This window comes from Kryptolebias marmoratus, linkage group LG23, assembly GCF_001649575.2.
Source record: "Kryptolebias marmoratus isolate JLee-2015 linkage group LG23, ASM164957v2, whole genome shotgun sequence".
Classification (NCBI taxonomy): Eukaryota; Metazoa; Chordata; class Actinopteri; order Cyprinodontiformes; family Rivulidae; genus Kryptolebias; species Kryptolebias marmoratus.
Window position 1 is genome coordinate 7,824,192 of NC_051452.1, and position 17,568 is coordinate 7,841,759.

A 17,568-nucleotide genomic window follows, 5' to 3' on the forward strand; every position below is an offset into this window, starting at 1 on the left:
CCCCCCCCCCCCCTTTCCACCGCCCACTCACCATAAATGGGCAAACTAGGGGAGGTTGATTGACAAACCAAACCACGCCTCTTCGTTTTCCCAAGCCCCTCCCCCTCCCCCGGCTTCCTATCAGTGGCTATTTTGGCAACACGGATACGCATGGAGCTTCCATCCCCTCCGCTCTCGCTTTACGCACCGAGTCCGATTATGCGCGCAGGTACACGGACCCTAATTGGCTCATTTTCTGCCGCTGCGCCGCGCTATTAATCACCTGCTAAGGACTAATATGAAAGGAGTGGACGTAGAGGTGTGACAGAGCCCAAAGAATAACTAAAAAAAAAAAAAAAAGAAAGAAAAAGAGGACGCACGCTTTCTTGTGGATCACTCTTGTTTTCCATCGCGTCTAAAGCATGGATGTCTTGGCGAACCACAGTATCTTCCAGGAACTTCAGCTTGTCCACGACACCGGCTACTTCTCCGCCATGCCGTCGCTGGAGGAAAACTGGCAGCAGGTACGTGCCTTAACTTTCCCCCCCTGAACAGATGGAGCCTCCATCTAGGACGTCAAACGCTTCTTTTTTCCAAGAGATGTGGATGAGAACACAGAAGCGCGTGATAAAGCTGTCAAACGCGACACGGGACGATGAAGATCCAGATCTCATAATGGAGACTGAATAATAGATACGCATCCCACAGATTACTGAGTTATAACCCCCCCGCCCCTCTTCTTATTCATAATAGATTTCCGAACATGCCTGACCATCATTAATAGGAAATAATGATGGAGCAGGAAGAGAGAAACCACTCATTTCTACATTTATCCCACCTTTTACGCACGCACATGGCGATGGGAAAATTTGGAGACGCGCCGGGTCCTCCAGACCCCTCAAATACACCTGTCCTCTCCTTTGCTGTCAATTTCTTACATTTGCACTCGGGCTGTAAGCAGCATCCTAACTGCTGAAAATGCTTTAATTTAATTTAAAAAAAAAACTGTGCAGGTTTTCTTCACCAAGTCCATATAAGAAGCACCTGCATTGTTGTTTCTTCAAGACGCTGTTTTCCATGTTGTTGCGGATTTATTTGTGTGTCTATGAAGCAAAATAAAGAGCAGAAAATCAATGCACGGAAATGTGACACCGGTATTGTTCGTGTAACAGTAGAGCTCCAGTTTTTTCCCCCACTTGTCTGCTCCGTGTGGGGAGGAGGGGTGATGGAGAGACCGGTGCGTGACCGCGCGGATCCCTCCATCGTGGCCGAGCAGCCTAATTGGCATCCTACTGTTCCCACCGACGCATCTTTTCATAACAAGTCTCCAACTCCCTGCCTTGACTGTCAGTGCGCCTTTTATTTATTTATTTATTTATTTTTTGTTAAATTGCACTGTTTGCCATATGCAGCGCGCGTCTCTCCCCCTGTTTCTCACCCACAGCCTGCATATGAAAATCAATACCTGATGCAAATGGAAAAGGGAGACAGCTGCGCGTGTAGGCTGGGAAAGCTCTTGTCTATGAGGGGTGAAAATGTAACTTTTTGATTGTTCACAGCACATTATCCCCGCGAGACAATGTCCATTTTTCTGAATATTTTTGTGTTTTTATCTAAAGTCGAGCAATATCGTTTATGCACGTGTGTGTCTTTTAGCAACATATCTCAGTAAGCAATAAACAAATTGTAATGAAATTAATAGAAATGGTTCATTGATTGTACATCTATAAGGGATTAAGCTTTGGAGTCAACCTGATTCAAGATGGCCGCCACAGCTAACTGATCTTAGGAAACACAAAATTGGCTATAACTAAGTCAGTTCTACAAATATCCAGCTGAAATTAGGTGTGGTTGTAGCTGAGACTGATCTCTAATTTATAGTCCAAACTGAATCTATAAGATCTGTGTTTAAAACTTTGCCTCTAACCATTTAAATCGGCTCTTGTTAGCAAAATATTTCATAACCCAATGAACAGATTTTAATGAAACTTTCAGAAAGTGATCATTAGGTGAATGTCTAGAACTGATTAACTTTTGGAGCCAACCTGATTCAGGGTGACCACCACAGAAAAGGGATCTTAGAAAATGAAAAGTGGTCACAACTCAGTCATTTTGCAGTTATTGAGCCAAAATGTTGGTAAGTTCGTAGCTGAGAATAATTCACAACACATACTCCAAGCAGTACACATTGTGCGACAGCTTAAGTTTTGAAAAAATTGGAATTAACTATTGGTGACAACCCTGCTTGTCTGTTAGCAAAAAACCTTACAAACCACCAGATGGATTTTAATGAAACTCTCAGGAAGTCATCACTGATCGTACCTCTACAACTGATTGATATTTGGAGTCAGCCTCATTTAAGATGGCAGTCTCAGCTAATCGACATCAGCAAACACACATGGCATACTCTGAGCGCTAACAGAGCTTAGGATATCACATTTGATCATGCCTAATGTTATTTACAAGTTTGACAAAAATGGCTACGACTCAGTCCCTCCTCTTTATAAAATGAAGTTAGTCTAAAACTCTGGCGTCAAAGGCGGCGGGCGATATGCATTCCTTCACAGAATGCTGGGCCTTTAATTGTGAATTTATTTTTTTTGTGAAGGCAGCTACTGGGACAGCACCAAGTCCAAAACAAATTTCCCAAGGGGGCAGTAAAGCATGTTATGTTATATTGTATCTTTTGGTTTTGCACCATATCGTATTGATTTGTATTGTATCACTTGACTTTCAACATTTCATTTTTCACCAGATAAACTTTCCAACTAAACCTGATCTCAACCTGCAGCTGCATTTCTTTAGCAGGATTTTATGATAATGTTGTGCACCCTTCCAGTATTTATTTCATCCTCTTATCAAATTATTACATAGTGGAACTGACACACAACAAATGGGAGCATAAGCAGAACATTCCTGCTGTTAGCCTTAATAAAAGTATTGTTTTCTTTTCATCATCATTCAGTAAGGATTTTTGTTTAGCAAAAATCCCTGATCTGGAATAGAAAATTAAGCTTTGCATAAATAACCCCTTCAGGGTCAGTTTTCAATTCAGTGTTTGTGCGTTTTATGTAATTGTCCAATATTCTGGATTAACATTGTAAAGCGATGTGATTTAAGCTAAAGCATGAAGTTTTTCTAAAGCCTTAATGTGGTGTTTCACTGTACTGTGACTCTTAGACACAAAACAGTTAGTAAATTTGTAAATTTTCACTTGAAATCAAGTCACTTGGTAGAATTTGTTTTTTAGGTCACCAAATTCTTTGAGTTATCTCACATTTCTCACACTTTCAGACTCAAACAACAAAACTGAGAGAGGTTTGAGACGCTAGCAGCGAGCTCTGTGGATTTTTTAAAAAAAATGTGTTTACAACTCCTGTGACTCAGTAATGGGGCCCTGCTGCACAGACAAGGAATTTGAGAACCCTTGCAAACGTTTTAAGACATTTTGGAGACTCCCTTTTGAATTCTGTTTTTCTGCCCAGTGAGACTCTGGCTTAAAAGTTAGTGAAAAGTAATCCTCCAATCTGCTTATGTAAAGTCCTATAAAATTTGAAGCTTTTGTTAAATATGGTTGCTCCTGCTATTTTCACCAAAGTGATGCCACCTGCAGAGACAACCCAGCAGTTTTTGTCACCTTGAGATGAAAATGAGTTGTGTTAATGAAGCTTTCTTTATAGTTTGTAGCCATTTTTTAAAGGATTCAAAGCCTCAGTGTCCAACTGTGAATCACTGGAGTAAATATCTTGAAGTTTTTTGAAAACCAACCCTTCTTTTGGATAAAAAGATCACACTGCTTCCTTGTGAGCATAAGGATTATGATTTGCCCCACACCATGAAATCCCCTCTCCCTGTGCAGTGTAGCGATGTTCTTGGCAACGCAGCCATTGTGCTCATTGTGGTGGGATGAAGATGGCACGAGCCCTCCTGAATACAGGAATTATGAGTTGTGGCTCACCTTAAAAGCTTTGTCTCCTGCAGAAGAGCCCGTGGCTTCAGCGGTCTCTTCTGTATTCTGGGCACAATTTAGAGTTTGATGCTTTTATGGCTTTGATGGCAAGATAGGAGGCCGTTGTAGTCGGCCCCTAAATGGGTCCCTGAGATGCGAAGGCAAGAATGATGACTGTGTCCCTATTGGTGTCTGTGAGGCATGATTCAGCCCGTTATAGGGGGATGGGGAGCAGAGAAGGAGTAAAGTGTTTTGGAGGTCTGCAGATGGTACATTTGAGGCTGCTATTTGTTCCATTATTGAAGCTAATAGTGCCAAACCGAACGGTGCTGTCTCGCTTCCAAATCCCTGTACAGTTGGTTGTTCAGATTTGGTTTGGAACAAACAGCAGGGCTGAGCTGGATTTGGAACAAGCAGAGCTGGTCAAAACTCGCTCATTATGTGTGGAACCCAGTTTCCCTAGCAGCACAGAGAGTGTGTGTGTGTGCATGTGCGTGTGCTACTCTTCGAACCAAAAGAAATGGCTCGTCATCTTGGCTGCAATTTTCACTGCTTGTTATGCTCTTTTGTAAACTGACATTTGCTCAAACTAAGCCTTATTTTGCTTCAATGTGACAAATGTTGCAGTATCTTCAGAGCAGTTTGACTCAGACGTGTAAAATGCACACGTTCAAACTGAATTTAAACCTGATAGGATAGATGTTTGAGCTGCTGTTAGATCCTTCTGATGACATGAAGAATCACAGCACTTGACCCCGATGGGCAGGATGTAAGCGAACACCACCCGTAGTGGTCTATCTTTGACCTAAGGACACACTCCATACCCTCCAACACATAGATCACCCCTCAGGGGTTCAACACTCGTGTAGACTGAGTTGCCTGATGCTTACCTAAGTGAAATCTCTGTATGTGGCTGCTCTGTGCATTAAGGGCTTTCTAAATGTGGAAAGAGCAACGGGGCACTCCGGTGCAGCCTCCATATGTAAGCAGCAGATGCATCCACTTCCAGTTCATGTCGGCGACTCAATAACGTGCACGTCTCTCAGGAAAAGGCAGCAGCAACTCCGTCTGAGGGGGAAGGCTGGTGGAAGTTGCAGAGCATGCACATTCTCCCCACCGCAGGGTTTTGCATTTCACAGTTTGGTGGGCTGCTTAAACCCACCCCCACCCTTAGCTCCCCTTAGGGGTGACGGGCAGACAGACATTCAGGGAACAAGTAGGTAGAAAGACATCTTGATGAGAGGGAAGAAAAAGGCAGGGATGCAGATAGATGGAGTCATTTAGCATTTTGACTGAGGCCTCCGAGGGAAAAGTTGCTCCGCTGGGCTATTAAAGCTGTGGTCAGTTCCAGGAAAATGCATCAACATGGAGAACTCTCGCTCAGACATCATGAAGAGGATTAGGAGGAGGAAAAACAATAGATCAAACAATGGAACTGTGAATATCCATAAGCATCTATATGCAGACCTATGATTGTCTGAGTTTGTGCACGCTGATGTATCTCAGTATGTTATGTAATCCTCAGTAGGCCACAGCTGCTTTCTCACACACAGCAGGCATGCTGGGGAGCCCAGCCAACTGGCCCCCGCCGTCCTGTCTTTTCTTTCCTTCTTTCAGTCTCAAAGCATTTTCCCGTCTTATAGAATTAGCACAGTATGGATTTTTGATATCTGCAGGGCTGTTGTGTAAGATCCAGTCTTGTTCATTTTCCCCACGCGGTACGGTAAACACCTCAGCTCTGTCAAAACACGGCGGCTTCCAGGCAACATTCTTGTTCGCTTTGTGGTGCACCAGCAATAAAGCAAGAAACCAGTGAGTTTGAATTTTGTTGGATTTTTGACGACCTTTCACTGACTGGTACTTTATGTATTTTATTAAAATGATCAATCTTGTAAGGAAAATCAAAATGGGACTTCAGACTTTATTGGTCTTAAGAGTTCCTGGAAATGTTTTCATTCTTGACATATTGCTTTAGTAAAACTGTTAAAAAATTAAGAAATTTTGAATGTTTTGAACAATATCAGTATGTATTATTTGCCATTTAATGTGGTTTGTTCAAAATGAAATGAAATAGCCCAGGTGATGTCGCAGAAAACTATAAGAGGAAGCTGACTGAGTGAAGTTGTTCATGCTCTTCAGCTTTTTCTGTCACAAAGTTATTACTTAGAACATTAAGATGTGTCTTAATTTAATTTGCACATACAGATAAATAAGCTAGAACAGTAAATTTTCCATTATTTTATGGTGCTTTTGGATCAAACAGTTCTAAGGACATTCTCAGGGTTACAATAACTGCCAGTCCCATGACAATGACCCATGCTTTTGCCTTTGCATGCTGTTATTGCGCAAGAGTCAGCTGATCATCAGCACAACCCCGTCACCTACGCACATGACACTCACCATCAACAACACCAACAACTATGGACAACACTGTAGTAGTTGGAGTTGTTGTCTTAGGTCAAACTTTTAAAGTAAAGTTGGAAAGAGTTCTGCAAACACAGAAAAGACAGAGAGCTACAAGTCAAAAAACCCTTTTCTCAAAACATTTCAAGCCAGGAACGAGATGGCTTCTGGTCGTCTTGGTGTGATTTCTAAAAGCAATGAGGTGGCCTTGTGGATTCAACCCACCACTGACACATCTACAAGCTGCCAAATGAGGTAGTAACAGTGTCATAATGGTCAACATATGAAAGGGGAAGCTGGCTTCACAGCTCCATGGTGTGAAGGCAGACGGTTAGTGCGACCAGCTCTCTGCAGGATTTAGAATGTCCAGCACATCCAAGGCAATGTCCATTTTATGTGTCGTGCTTCACGTCAGCACCACTGAGTTATGCTCCACGTCTCTTTAGATTCCATAATGTTGGCTTAATTAATAAACACACACACACATTTGTGGGACTAAGGTGGCTTGACTGGTGAATCATGAATGGCTGGAGGGGCTCGTCTTTGTGATCTAAAGAGTTTAAAGACTCATATGAGGACTCAGTTTATGTGTTTCACTGGTTTAAACAAGTGGACATGGTAGCAGACAATGGTGAAAATTAGGTATCTTTTACTTTAGCAAAGAGAATGCACTTTTAATTGCACAGGTGCTGGAAGAGCATTCAGTTTGTTTAGCCAACCAATGTATGTCTATGTATGGACCAATCATAACCTTTTACATCCCTTAAGAGTCCATGCTGAAGCAAGAACATGCCTACTTTGAACCAAGAGCTAAAAAAGATGTGATAAGTCGTAAGAACTACTGAGTCTCAGCTTCCCCAATGTAAAAATAAATTATCTCAAATGTCTATAAGGACCGTGAAAAGGTCCCCTGCGGCCTCTAGAGACTAGAATGTCTTGGAAATCTGTTTGTTGCATGGATCTATCTCACCTTTTGATTGACATTATTTTATTTCACTGGATATTCACTTGAGAACTAGATGTTTTTTCTTCATATTCACAAACCATCAGGTTTGAGTGTCTGTGTGTGTTGTGTAATGAGATGTGTGAGCGACCCCCTGAACCAGTAACATCCATTCTGCCATAAGAGCGCTTACAGAACTCTGCCACCTCCATCTCATCACTCAGGCAGCTGAGAGGCGATTGCCAGTGATAGGTGCCGGCTACTGCTTTATGGGCACTGATGAAAAGCGCTGATGAAAGAGAGGATGGCTGAGGAAGTATTCATTTGTCTGACGATCTGGTGACAGAAAGAGAGGTGGCGCTGGGAGAACAAGGCAGGGGTGGGGAGAGGGGTGAACAAGCACATCTTTATGTATGGCTTCCGTCTGCGAAACGCTCTGCCACCCCAGGTTTGATTAACAGTGAGAAGAGGAGCCAGTCATTTTTTTCGCCTCACTCCGGCGCACATGGCTTGGCAATGACTTTCACATCATTTGAGGCGAAATCGGGAAGCCGTTACAGCACCTTACAGTGAGCCGACATGCTTCGCTGCTGCCATCCGGCTTGGCAACCACAGGGAGAAAAAGAGACAGGAAGAAAAAGTCCCAGACACTTTTTTTCATGCTTTGAAATCATCGCTCTGCTCTTCTTTTACTCTGTCTTATGACTCTTTTTGTTAAGAAAGTCACCCTTTCTCAAAGTCTGTCTCTGCAAAAAGTCAAAAGACTTCAGACAATGAAGACCACTGTCCGAATGTGGCAAAACCTTAAAATCTCCTACTTTTAAGGAAATAATATGTTTTCCCTTGATTTGAATAGTACAAAACCCCAAAGTAAAATGTAAAATTACTGCTATGTTTTTGATGCATTTTCATTCCAGTACAGGATATAAATCCACATTTCCACTGGGCAACAACCCCCCCCCCCCCGCAAAAAAAAACAACCAACATCTGGTTTTGCCTTCAGTTGGGAGAGTTAGATTCTGGCTTTCAGTTCTGGGTCAAATGACTCTGCGTTAGTTGCGGGTATTTATCAGCACCAGCCCTGATAGTCAGGGATGGAAATATGATTCTTGATACACGCTAACTTTCCCTGAGTGTGAATTCCAACTGGAGCATCAAGGGTGAACCATGCCCCTAAAATAAGTTTTAGACACATTTACTGAACAAAGGGGCATATCAAATGCACAATTCAAAGTGGGGCAATGGATTTACTAGTCTACACAGTAGCTAGACTGGTAATTATATTAGTAGAAAGAGCATAATTTAATTTTCTTATGGTATACATGGAGAAACTCAGTCGTTGGTTAAAGTTATGATTGAGTGGGTTTATTGTTGACAAAACGACTGGGCAATTTCACTTTGTTTGCATTTTTTATTTCAAGAATATGTTAAGGAAAATGTTATGTAAAATACTAGCCATGAGTCATTCTATGCAAAAGTCCCTTGACTAAACGAAGGTTAGTCAAGGTTCATTTTACTTTACCCATAGTGTGATTAATCAACCAGCCAGCTCACATATTTGGACATTCATTGTATTCAACAATGACCACACATACACACTACATTCAGGCTTTTTTTTAGCACTAATTGGCTCTGACATCCAGAGTGTTACATCCCATCTTCCTACCTACCTGTTGCTAGGCAGCCTTGGCAAGCAGGAAGATCAGCTTTTGTGTTTGTTTAGCTGTCAGTCTGGAGGCTAATCCCACCCCAAGGGAGCCCTAGCCATCCAGAAACCACAGATCCAGCCAAGTGGATCTTCTCTCTGTCCAAAGACTGAGCTAGAGGAATGGGAAGGACGAGATGGACCGAGGAGACAGACAAGGGCAATTTGCCCTGAGTAAACACCGCTGCTTGTTGTTGTCATGCGAAGCAAGTCATCAATCACGGCCCTGAGCTCTTAGTGGTGACAGCCGCAAGGACGCGACGCTCTCTGAAATAGGTTGGAAAGTTTAAAAAGCATTGCAACATTTGACACTTGTTGGGAGTTAGTGCTTTCGTAAAAGCCTTTCAAAAAGACATTAGGTCAAGTTCAGGTGGCATTCAGTGAGTCCAGCTTCAACCGTCTGCTGTATTACGTAAGCGCCTGGGAGTATCTTTGCATACCGTCACGTGTGTGCACGTTTTGCATGCCGGCTTCAGGACTCAGTTGTTGTGGCCCAACATGCAAAGCCTGTATGCTTGTGTTCCCAGGTGCTATAGCTTGGCTCTCCAAAGCTGTCCGACTGGTTGTGCAGTGTGGATGTTTATGTTCCGTATCTCACCACCTCCTCCCATCTCTGCAACCTGATCTCATGTCCATTTGTTGTATTTTTGTCTCACTTTGTTCTTATTAAAAAGACATTTTATATATATGTATAAAAAACAAAACAAAAAAAAACATTTCTATCTCGCCCTATTTGACAGATGACAGAAAATCAACTAATAAAAAAACAAACTAATAAAATGAGCCTTGACAAAAAAGATGCACATCTTTTTGAGGCAATCAAGCCATTTCTGTAACTCTCTCTAATACTTCACCTGTCTACAGGTGTTTTAGTTTCTTAAAACTATCAAAATTCAACATCAATAAAGGACTTTAATTAGTTGATATTCCATATTTCTTGTCAGTTTCAAGTTATTGCAGTGACTATTGTGTATTTTTCTATTTTAAACAAAAGGATTCGAGTAAATTTGTCTGTATTGTTGAAGCTTGAAACCCAGAGTGAGGACACAGATGTGAGGTCAGAAATAGACAGAGGCGGCTTTCAATTGTCAGCAGCTGGCGTTAAACTCGCTAGAAGATTTTAAGAGTCGCAAATTACCCTAAAGACACCGATATCTTGAGCTAAATGGGTGCATTATGTGGTTTCCAGCTTCTACGGGTTCAATACCTTTAAAAAGATACTTTTCATGTCTTCGGATTCTGTGCTTTACTGAGAATAGCCCAAATGTCAAAGCCTGTAAGTGCAGTTTACTGTGAAATATGCTCTTTTAATGTATGCTCAGGAAATAAAAGGCTGTCAAAGCAGACAGGCAGAAGGGGTGAAGAGATTTTGCACCTTGCTTTACTCTTCAAATGGCCTGGGAAGTGCCCTTGTGTGATTTAATGAGACCTGTGGGAAGAGCCATTCATCAGCATGACAGGGTATCTCTGTTTCCCATTGTTCTGTGCTGGTATGTGAGGGGAGCAGTGAGTGTTTTAGCCTTAATGATGGGCTGGCAGGCCTTTGATTAGATGAATCTCCTGGTGCTAATTAGGATTTAGACTGCCAAAAGACATCTGTGTTTATGCCGTCCACCCGCTCCTTTACCCCGGAAATGCTCTCTGGTGTGTGAGAGAGAGTGCTTGACGGGATGGTCACTTTGATATTTTGGCCAAAATTGGTACTTTGGGCTGTGACCTGTGACTGACATAAATACAAGCCCTGGAGCTTTTCAAACATGTTTGCAAAGCTGGCTTGATTTGTTTCTGAAATAGTGACTGGGGGCAAAAAGTGGTCATTGGCAAAGTCATATTTGTTTACACTGGAGTCAGAGATTCCTTCCCACAAAGTAGTTTAAGATGATTCCAGTGCATGAATTTAAATTAAAACAAAGTGCAAGGGTGAATTTAAGTGTTGTGAAATGTACTAGGGTTTATGGCAGTGGACGGATTTAGCACAAAATGATTTTGTCAGATTTCCACAACAGAAATCCTCTGTTGTGGAAAGGAAAAGAGTCGTTTGCGTCGAGGATAAAGGCAGAATATTGCCTTTAAAACTCTGCAGTTCTCTCAAAAATGTTGGAGGCGAGGTTGAAAGGACATCAGGCTCTCAAGGCTGAAAAAGTCCTGAGATTTTAAATTTGTGGCTTTTTGAAAACTAAAGCTGGTAAAATATGACTAAGAGTTTGGATCGTTCCATATTTGGTCTATTCTGGTCATGATTTCCTGTTTGGATCCTTTGTTCAGTAAAGGTGACCTGTGGTACTGTTTTGCAGCTCCATCATTTCTGAATATAAGATGATTTTAGTTTAGAACTCTGGCATGAAACGGGTAATATGCAGTCCTTGGAGGAATCCTTTTATATTGGTACTGCAACGACGAGGGAGTTTATCATCAGTTTTGGTTCTTCTGCAACACTTCCCCTCCTTATTTCAAACATTTTAAGCACTTCCCAAGGTTCTTCTGTTTTTATTCTTCTCCTACTAGCCGAAGAACCTTGTTTACAAGAGATGGCTGAGTTCCCCGCCTGTTTGAATGATGTCCGTCATAATTCTTCCCCTAATAGCATATTTAAGATATAAGCATTTCTGAAAGGAACAAATGGTGGGCAGCTGTTAACAAATCTATTATTCAACATTTTATCAGTTAAAACAAACTGTCCATGTGGGGATTTGTAATAGAAATGTCAGCAAATCCCAGCTTGTGACTTGAAACATTAAGCAACCCCTGCTGCAGATGTTTTTTTCCCCATCTATCTTTTAACAAAACTGATGCTATCACATAAATGATTCACCCTCTAAAGTCCCCCTTGCGTAATTTCAAGGAAAAAAGAATTTGATAAGTTATGCTAACACGGAACGACGGGATCCCCACCCTCGGCTTGTCTCTGGCTAGACGGCACATCCTCCCACTCCCCGGTTTACTGCCATGTGTTATCCAGCCTATTGCCCCAGATATTATTTTGTTGTAAAATGATGCCAATTAGTAAAGCCAGTCGCCACTGGCTCTGGTCCGGCTCCGTCTACGTTCCGGCGGGAAAAGTTATTTGGGTCGGCAGCTATTTTCAGCCGGCGATGTTGCCAGGAATACTTCAGGGAGCAGCTAGTGTTTTATAAGAGAGCACATCAATAATTTTCATGTGTATGTGTGCGTGTGTGTGACAGAGTTTATTGGGTTTATGCGTGTTTATCATGGTCTTTTTATGGCTCTGTGCTGTGAAAGGCAGTCCTGTTCATTTGTCTGTCTGTTAACAAAATTTCTGACAAACCAGTGAATGGATTTTACCGAAACTCTCAGAATATGATCATTGGATGGACACCTACAGCTGATTATCTTTTGGAGTTTGTCCAGTTCAAGATGGCCACCTCAGCCAAATTACCTTACAAAACTGAAAAATGTCTAATTCAGTCAGTTTTACAAATATTGAGCTAAAATTTTGTTTGGTAGGAGTTGAGAATCACTCACAAAACATACTCTGAATGCTACACATTATGCAAGATTTTTGCTTAAAACTTTGGCTTTAACTTTATTTAACCCTGTTTGTCTTTTAGCAAAATATCTCATTAACCATTTGATGTATTTTAATCAAACATTTAGAAAGTTATCACTGGATATGCATCTAAACATGATTAACTTTTAGAGTCAACTTGATTCAAGATTCAAGATTCATTTTTTGTCAATGTTAGACAAAAAATGGCTATATCGCAATCAATTTCACTGTTATTGAACTAAAATTTGGTGCGGTAGTAGCTGAGAGTTGCCCCAGACACTTACTCTAAGTTCCAGCAAATGGCGGAAGATCTTTGTTTCAAACTTTGACATGCAAGGAACACAAGTTTTTGTTGTGTTAATTCAGCAGAGCAGGGGTTGCACATAAACTCATGAAACTGTTCACACTTCGCTTTAACGGTCACGACCTGCCATTAATTTAAAAACGCAATAATTTGCCACCTTTTAAACGTTAACCGCAAATCCTAATTCGAGGTTTTACCCTTTGCCCCGTAATCACCCACTTTCTCAAACTGAAAGCTCAACTTATGGGACACCAGTCAGAGCCCAAGCACGCGCCAACACACACCGACCCAGAGGCCAAAGTCAATGAGTTCCTAACACCTTTCTCAGTATGTCTAACCACCCTCCTCCTCTCTCCGCTGAGCAGCCACACATTGTCAGGATGAAATTGGGGTGAAAAGTCTTCACACGCCGCTCTTGCTTCCCGCTGAAAAAGCCAGCCGCTTTGCACCGAAAGGTGAATGGGTTCAGCCTGCCGTTGCTGCCTTCGCCACCTCCTAATTCAAGCCTAAACTCACACACACACACACACACGCTGTCTCTCTCGGCGCTATCTCTTGGAGGGGAGCCCGCAGAGGTACGCTGGCGGTCTGGAAACATCTTTCAATATTTTAAGCAGCTTGGGCTAATCTTTGTCACTCAGGTCTGTTTTGAAAGTGTTCCGGTGGGATAAAGGGAGGACGACGGCAGCGGCGGCCCACCTTCTGTTCGCACGGCTCTGGGTGCTCATAAAGTGACGCTCCTGCGTAACTCGCCGTCCAACGTTCACATTTTAATCAACACTTGTCTTGCAGCACTGTACAACTGACCTGCTTTTGCTGGGTGCGCTTGTTTTCTCATTGCTCAGTCACACACTCACTGTCTTTCTTGTTTTCTTACAAGGTCATGGGAAGAGGGGTGCAGAGGGTGCAGCAGCACCCCGACGGATGCAAGAGTGTCCAAATACAGAGTAGGGTTGCCCCAGTAACTTTTTTTATTTCGAATAATCTTTCGACTAATTCATCAGGTAATTTTTCCCCAAGAAAATCATCATCAACTTTTTAATTTTAGTTCATTTTGTTGATATGAAGAAATTAAAAGATGGTGATGAATTATTAAAATCAGTTATACCAACTATTTGTCCTATTGTTACACTCTAAAAACGGCTAAGTTAAAAATGACCCAATTTGTCATTTGAGTAAAATTTGGACCGAACCAACCCTAGATGGTTTTAACTCAGCAGGGTTGGGTTGTCAGTTTGACCCAGCATACTGAGTTAAGTATTATATTTAAAAATTGGGTTAAAACTACTAATTTGTTGAATTAGAGTTTCTAAAATGTTCAGTTAAAAAGAACCTAAAGTATGGTCATGAAAAAGCTAGTTCTGATTGGTATTAGCACTCACTTTGTAGTGCAAACTAAAGTTATTACCAAAGGTTAAACATCTTCTTATAAGTTGTTATTACCATCTTACCTTTATTTATAACATCCTAAAGCAAAGGTCCAATATGGTCCAAATCTGCCTTAGTAGGGTGGTGCATCAGTTCATGATCCAAAATAAACTCCATTTTTTAAATGCCCATATTCCTTTTCACTGCCAATATGTGTCATGGCATTTATTTGGTACAATATCCTTTGTTCGGGTGTTTGGGGTTATACAAATAAACACATTTCTGTTAGGTTTGGGAGAATTCTCCACTTAAGTGGTGGAAGATAAGGACCCAGAATGCAGACCAACACAGGGACCTCAGAAGTAAAACTAATTTGGTTAAAAGAACAAAATCGTGGCAGCAGAAACCAAACAACACAAACTTACTAAGAGCAGGGAACACAAGGAAAACTGGACAGTGAAATTCTGAAACAAATTGGGACAATGAACCAGCGAGTAATGGAGGCTGAGGAACAGGTGTACGGACTGAGGGTGATTAGGAGGCGACAGGTGACTGATTACAAACTAGAGACAGGTGCAGATGGGTGTGGCAGGCTGACAAATACTGAGCTGAGGACAGGTGAGGAATGACAGAGGACACAGAGGAAGCCAGACTGCACAGGAACTTACCATAATGAACTAAACACAGGGATAACAAGAAATAAAACAGAATATAATTCAAAAACTCAAATCCTAACAGTTTCCACAACTGCTTTCTTAGCTAAGCATGAGATCTGGTGGAGTAATGATGTTTGCATGGTAAAAACGAGGTAAACGTGGCTCAAAACAAAGCTGACTTGTCATTCAGGTACTCTTATCAGAGTCGTACCTCACGGTTTGTGGTTGAGATTGACAAGTCATTTCAGATCGGCTCTACACGAGAAGAAAGTAGAATTTTTCCACTTCGCTGTTCTCTTTATCTACCCCCCCCCCTCCCCCTCTTTTTTGCGGCCCACCACCCTTTTGTTTCTTCGTGTCTTTTCCAGCCAAGGCCCCATTCTCTCACCCCATCATTGTGTGCGGTAATGAAGATTAGCCAGCCTGCCGCACACAATGGGTTCTCCACATCCGGAGCGCAGACTCCCCAAATCCTGCCACAAGCTGCTAACCCCGGTGTAAAACCACTGATGCTGCCGACCCCCTTCTATCCGCAAAACCTCACACACACTTTCATGGTCTGGCTCATTCAGACAGACACATAAACGTGACCAATATGCCGCGCTGGAAGCAAAAAGCTGAACTGGCCCCTGATTAGATTAGGATGGTTTTGACAGCTGAGCGGGACTGCTTGGCGACTCGAACGCCGATAAACAGCAGCTCACCCAAATCCAGTTAAAGAGAGACAGAGTTCCCCTCCCCAGCGAGTGCAACACGGCTCCAGTCGTCAGGATTATACCCCCCCCTCACCCCCCATCCATCCATCCTCTGTGACCTGCTATTCTCCTTCTTCGCTTCTATCTCATCCTCCTCTCTATCATTCTCGAGATGCGTCTCCTCTTCCCTTGATCCCATTTCACCCTCACCTCTCCTACCCTCGACTTAATACCAGAACAAAGACATTTTCCACACTTTGTCACAAGCTATTTAGATGGAGCAGGAGAGGTCTTTATATGCAGTGCACTTGTTGTATCCCACGACTAAGACCTCTTAATAAGGTCTGTATCGCTCTCAAGGTCGGCAGATCCTCACGAGTTCAGTCTGTTTACTTGTCAAGCTACTTCAGGCGTTTAGAGGAAACACATGTAGGGATGGATTATCCAAATGTGGCAGCAGTTACTGGAAATGTGTTAAAGTCACAACTAGTCATTTATTTATTTGCTATGGGCTGTATGAAATGTTTAAAACTAAAGTTGGACATTTTATGTTATCCTGTGTGTGCATAAAACTAAAACTCATGATTGTGTCGTCATTAAAACAATTGGGATGAAAAAACAGTGCATTTGTATCTCATTCATGTAACTTTTTTTGCTCGACGCTGTGCCCTTGTGTTTGTTTTGTCTGTCTGTTAACAAAATATCTCATGAACCACTGGACGGACTTAGTAATCACTGGTTCTACAGCTGCACTGGTTAACTTTTGGAGCCAACCTTATTAAAAATGAACGCCACAACTAGGCAGCCTCATCAAACACAATAGAATAATTCAGCCAATTTTACAGTTATTGAGCTAAAATTGGGTGTATTCGTAGCTGAGAGTCATTCCAAACACTTACTGAGTGTTAACTGATCCTACAACATCAATGTTTCACCTTCCAACAGTGACTATATGTGGTCCAACCATATTTTAGGTTTTTACCTTGTTTCTTTGCATTGTGTCAGTGTTGTTGTATTAAGGGAGGACGAAGGGGAGGTCCCTGTAGTGTCAAGTTGATGTGGACGTGTACCTTTCTGTTGTGTCTGCTCGGAGAAAGCGATGGGAAATGTCTCTCCACTCCATTAAGCAGAGGTCACAAGGTTTTTTTGCGCTCTGAGTGCTCCATCATTGTGGTTTTCCTGGCAGAAGAAAGGTGCTCTGAAGATCACACACAAACGTGCGCTCGCATGCGTCGCGTGAACCTCCTGTAACGGGACGGATTGGCGGGAGAGCTGAAACTATCAGACTAAACTTGATTTCAAAACTGGGCTGAATAATAATAAAAAAAAATGTACACAAGCAAGTCAAGCAAAGCAGAATATGCTGCTCGCAACAGCTTCAAGTCTCTATTTGTGCGCCCATCCAAACCAAAATTGACTGTGTATAAAAGGAGTTGGCAGGTTTACAACCGAACGCACATTATTCTGCTAAACTCCGTCAGCAAATTGTGATTTAACAACTGGCAGTGTCTGTTATCAGCCTGAAGCCCGCTCTGTGTAAAACTGCCTCAAGGTGCTGTGTTGCCAGGCTTTGACGGAGGAGCTGATTATTACCGTGAGGCTAATGTCGTCTGATAAGGCCGTGTGTGTAATTAAGCTGTTTCCGTAGTGTGTTATCTGAAGCTAGGTGGCTGCCTGGAGAGATGGAGCTGTTAGTCAATGAGGAGGAGAGCTGCTGTCTCCTGTCTGTGGCATTTCGAGCCTCACATCTTTCTCTCTTTTTCTTTTCCTCCTCTAATTTGCAGCGTCTAGCGTTTGCTTCGTCTCTTCCTTTTCCTTGAAACTTTTCTCTTGAAATTTGAAATGTAATTAAAGCTGCCAACAAAGAAGCATTGAAGCACCTTCATCATTATTCGCTTGTCATACTTCTATTTTTGTCCCTGAGCTGTAGAAAACAGTACACATAAAAAAGAATTTAAAAACATTAAAAATGTGCAGCTTGATCAGAATTCGTGTGCTATGACCTTTGGTAGACACTTAACAAAATCTGCATTAAATGTTCGCAAACACAACAATGAG

At 42.1% G+C, this 17,568-nt stretch overlaps 1 protein-coding gene across 1 annotated transcript in view; it reads left to right on the forward strand.

The window, feature by feature from the left end:
- Positions 1-147: 147 nt before the first annotated feature.
- Positions 148-17,568, forward strand: part of LOC108242179 (Krueppel-like factor 7) — a 43,622-nt gene continuing 26,201 nt past the window's right edge. Inside the window, exon 1 of the mRNA XM_017426860.2 lies at positions 148-503. Coding sequence (XP_017282349.1) covers positions 402-503 — 102 coding nt within the window. The 5' untranslated portion in view covers positions 148-401. The remainder of the gene's footprint in view (positions 504-17,568) is intronic.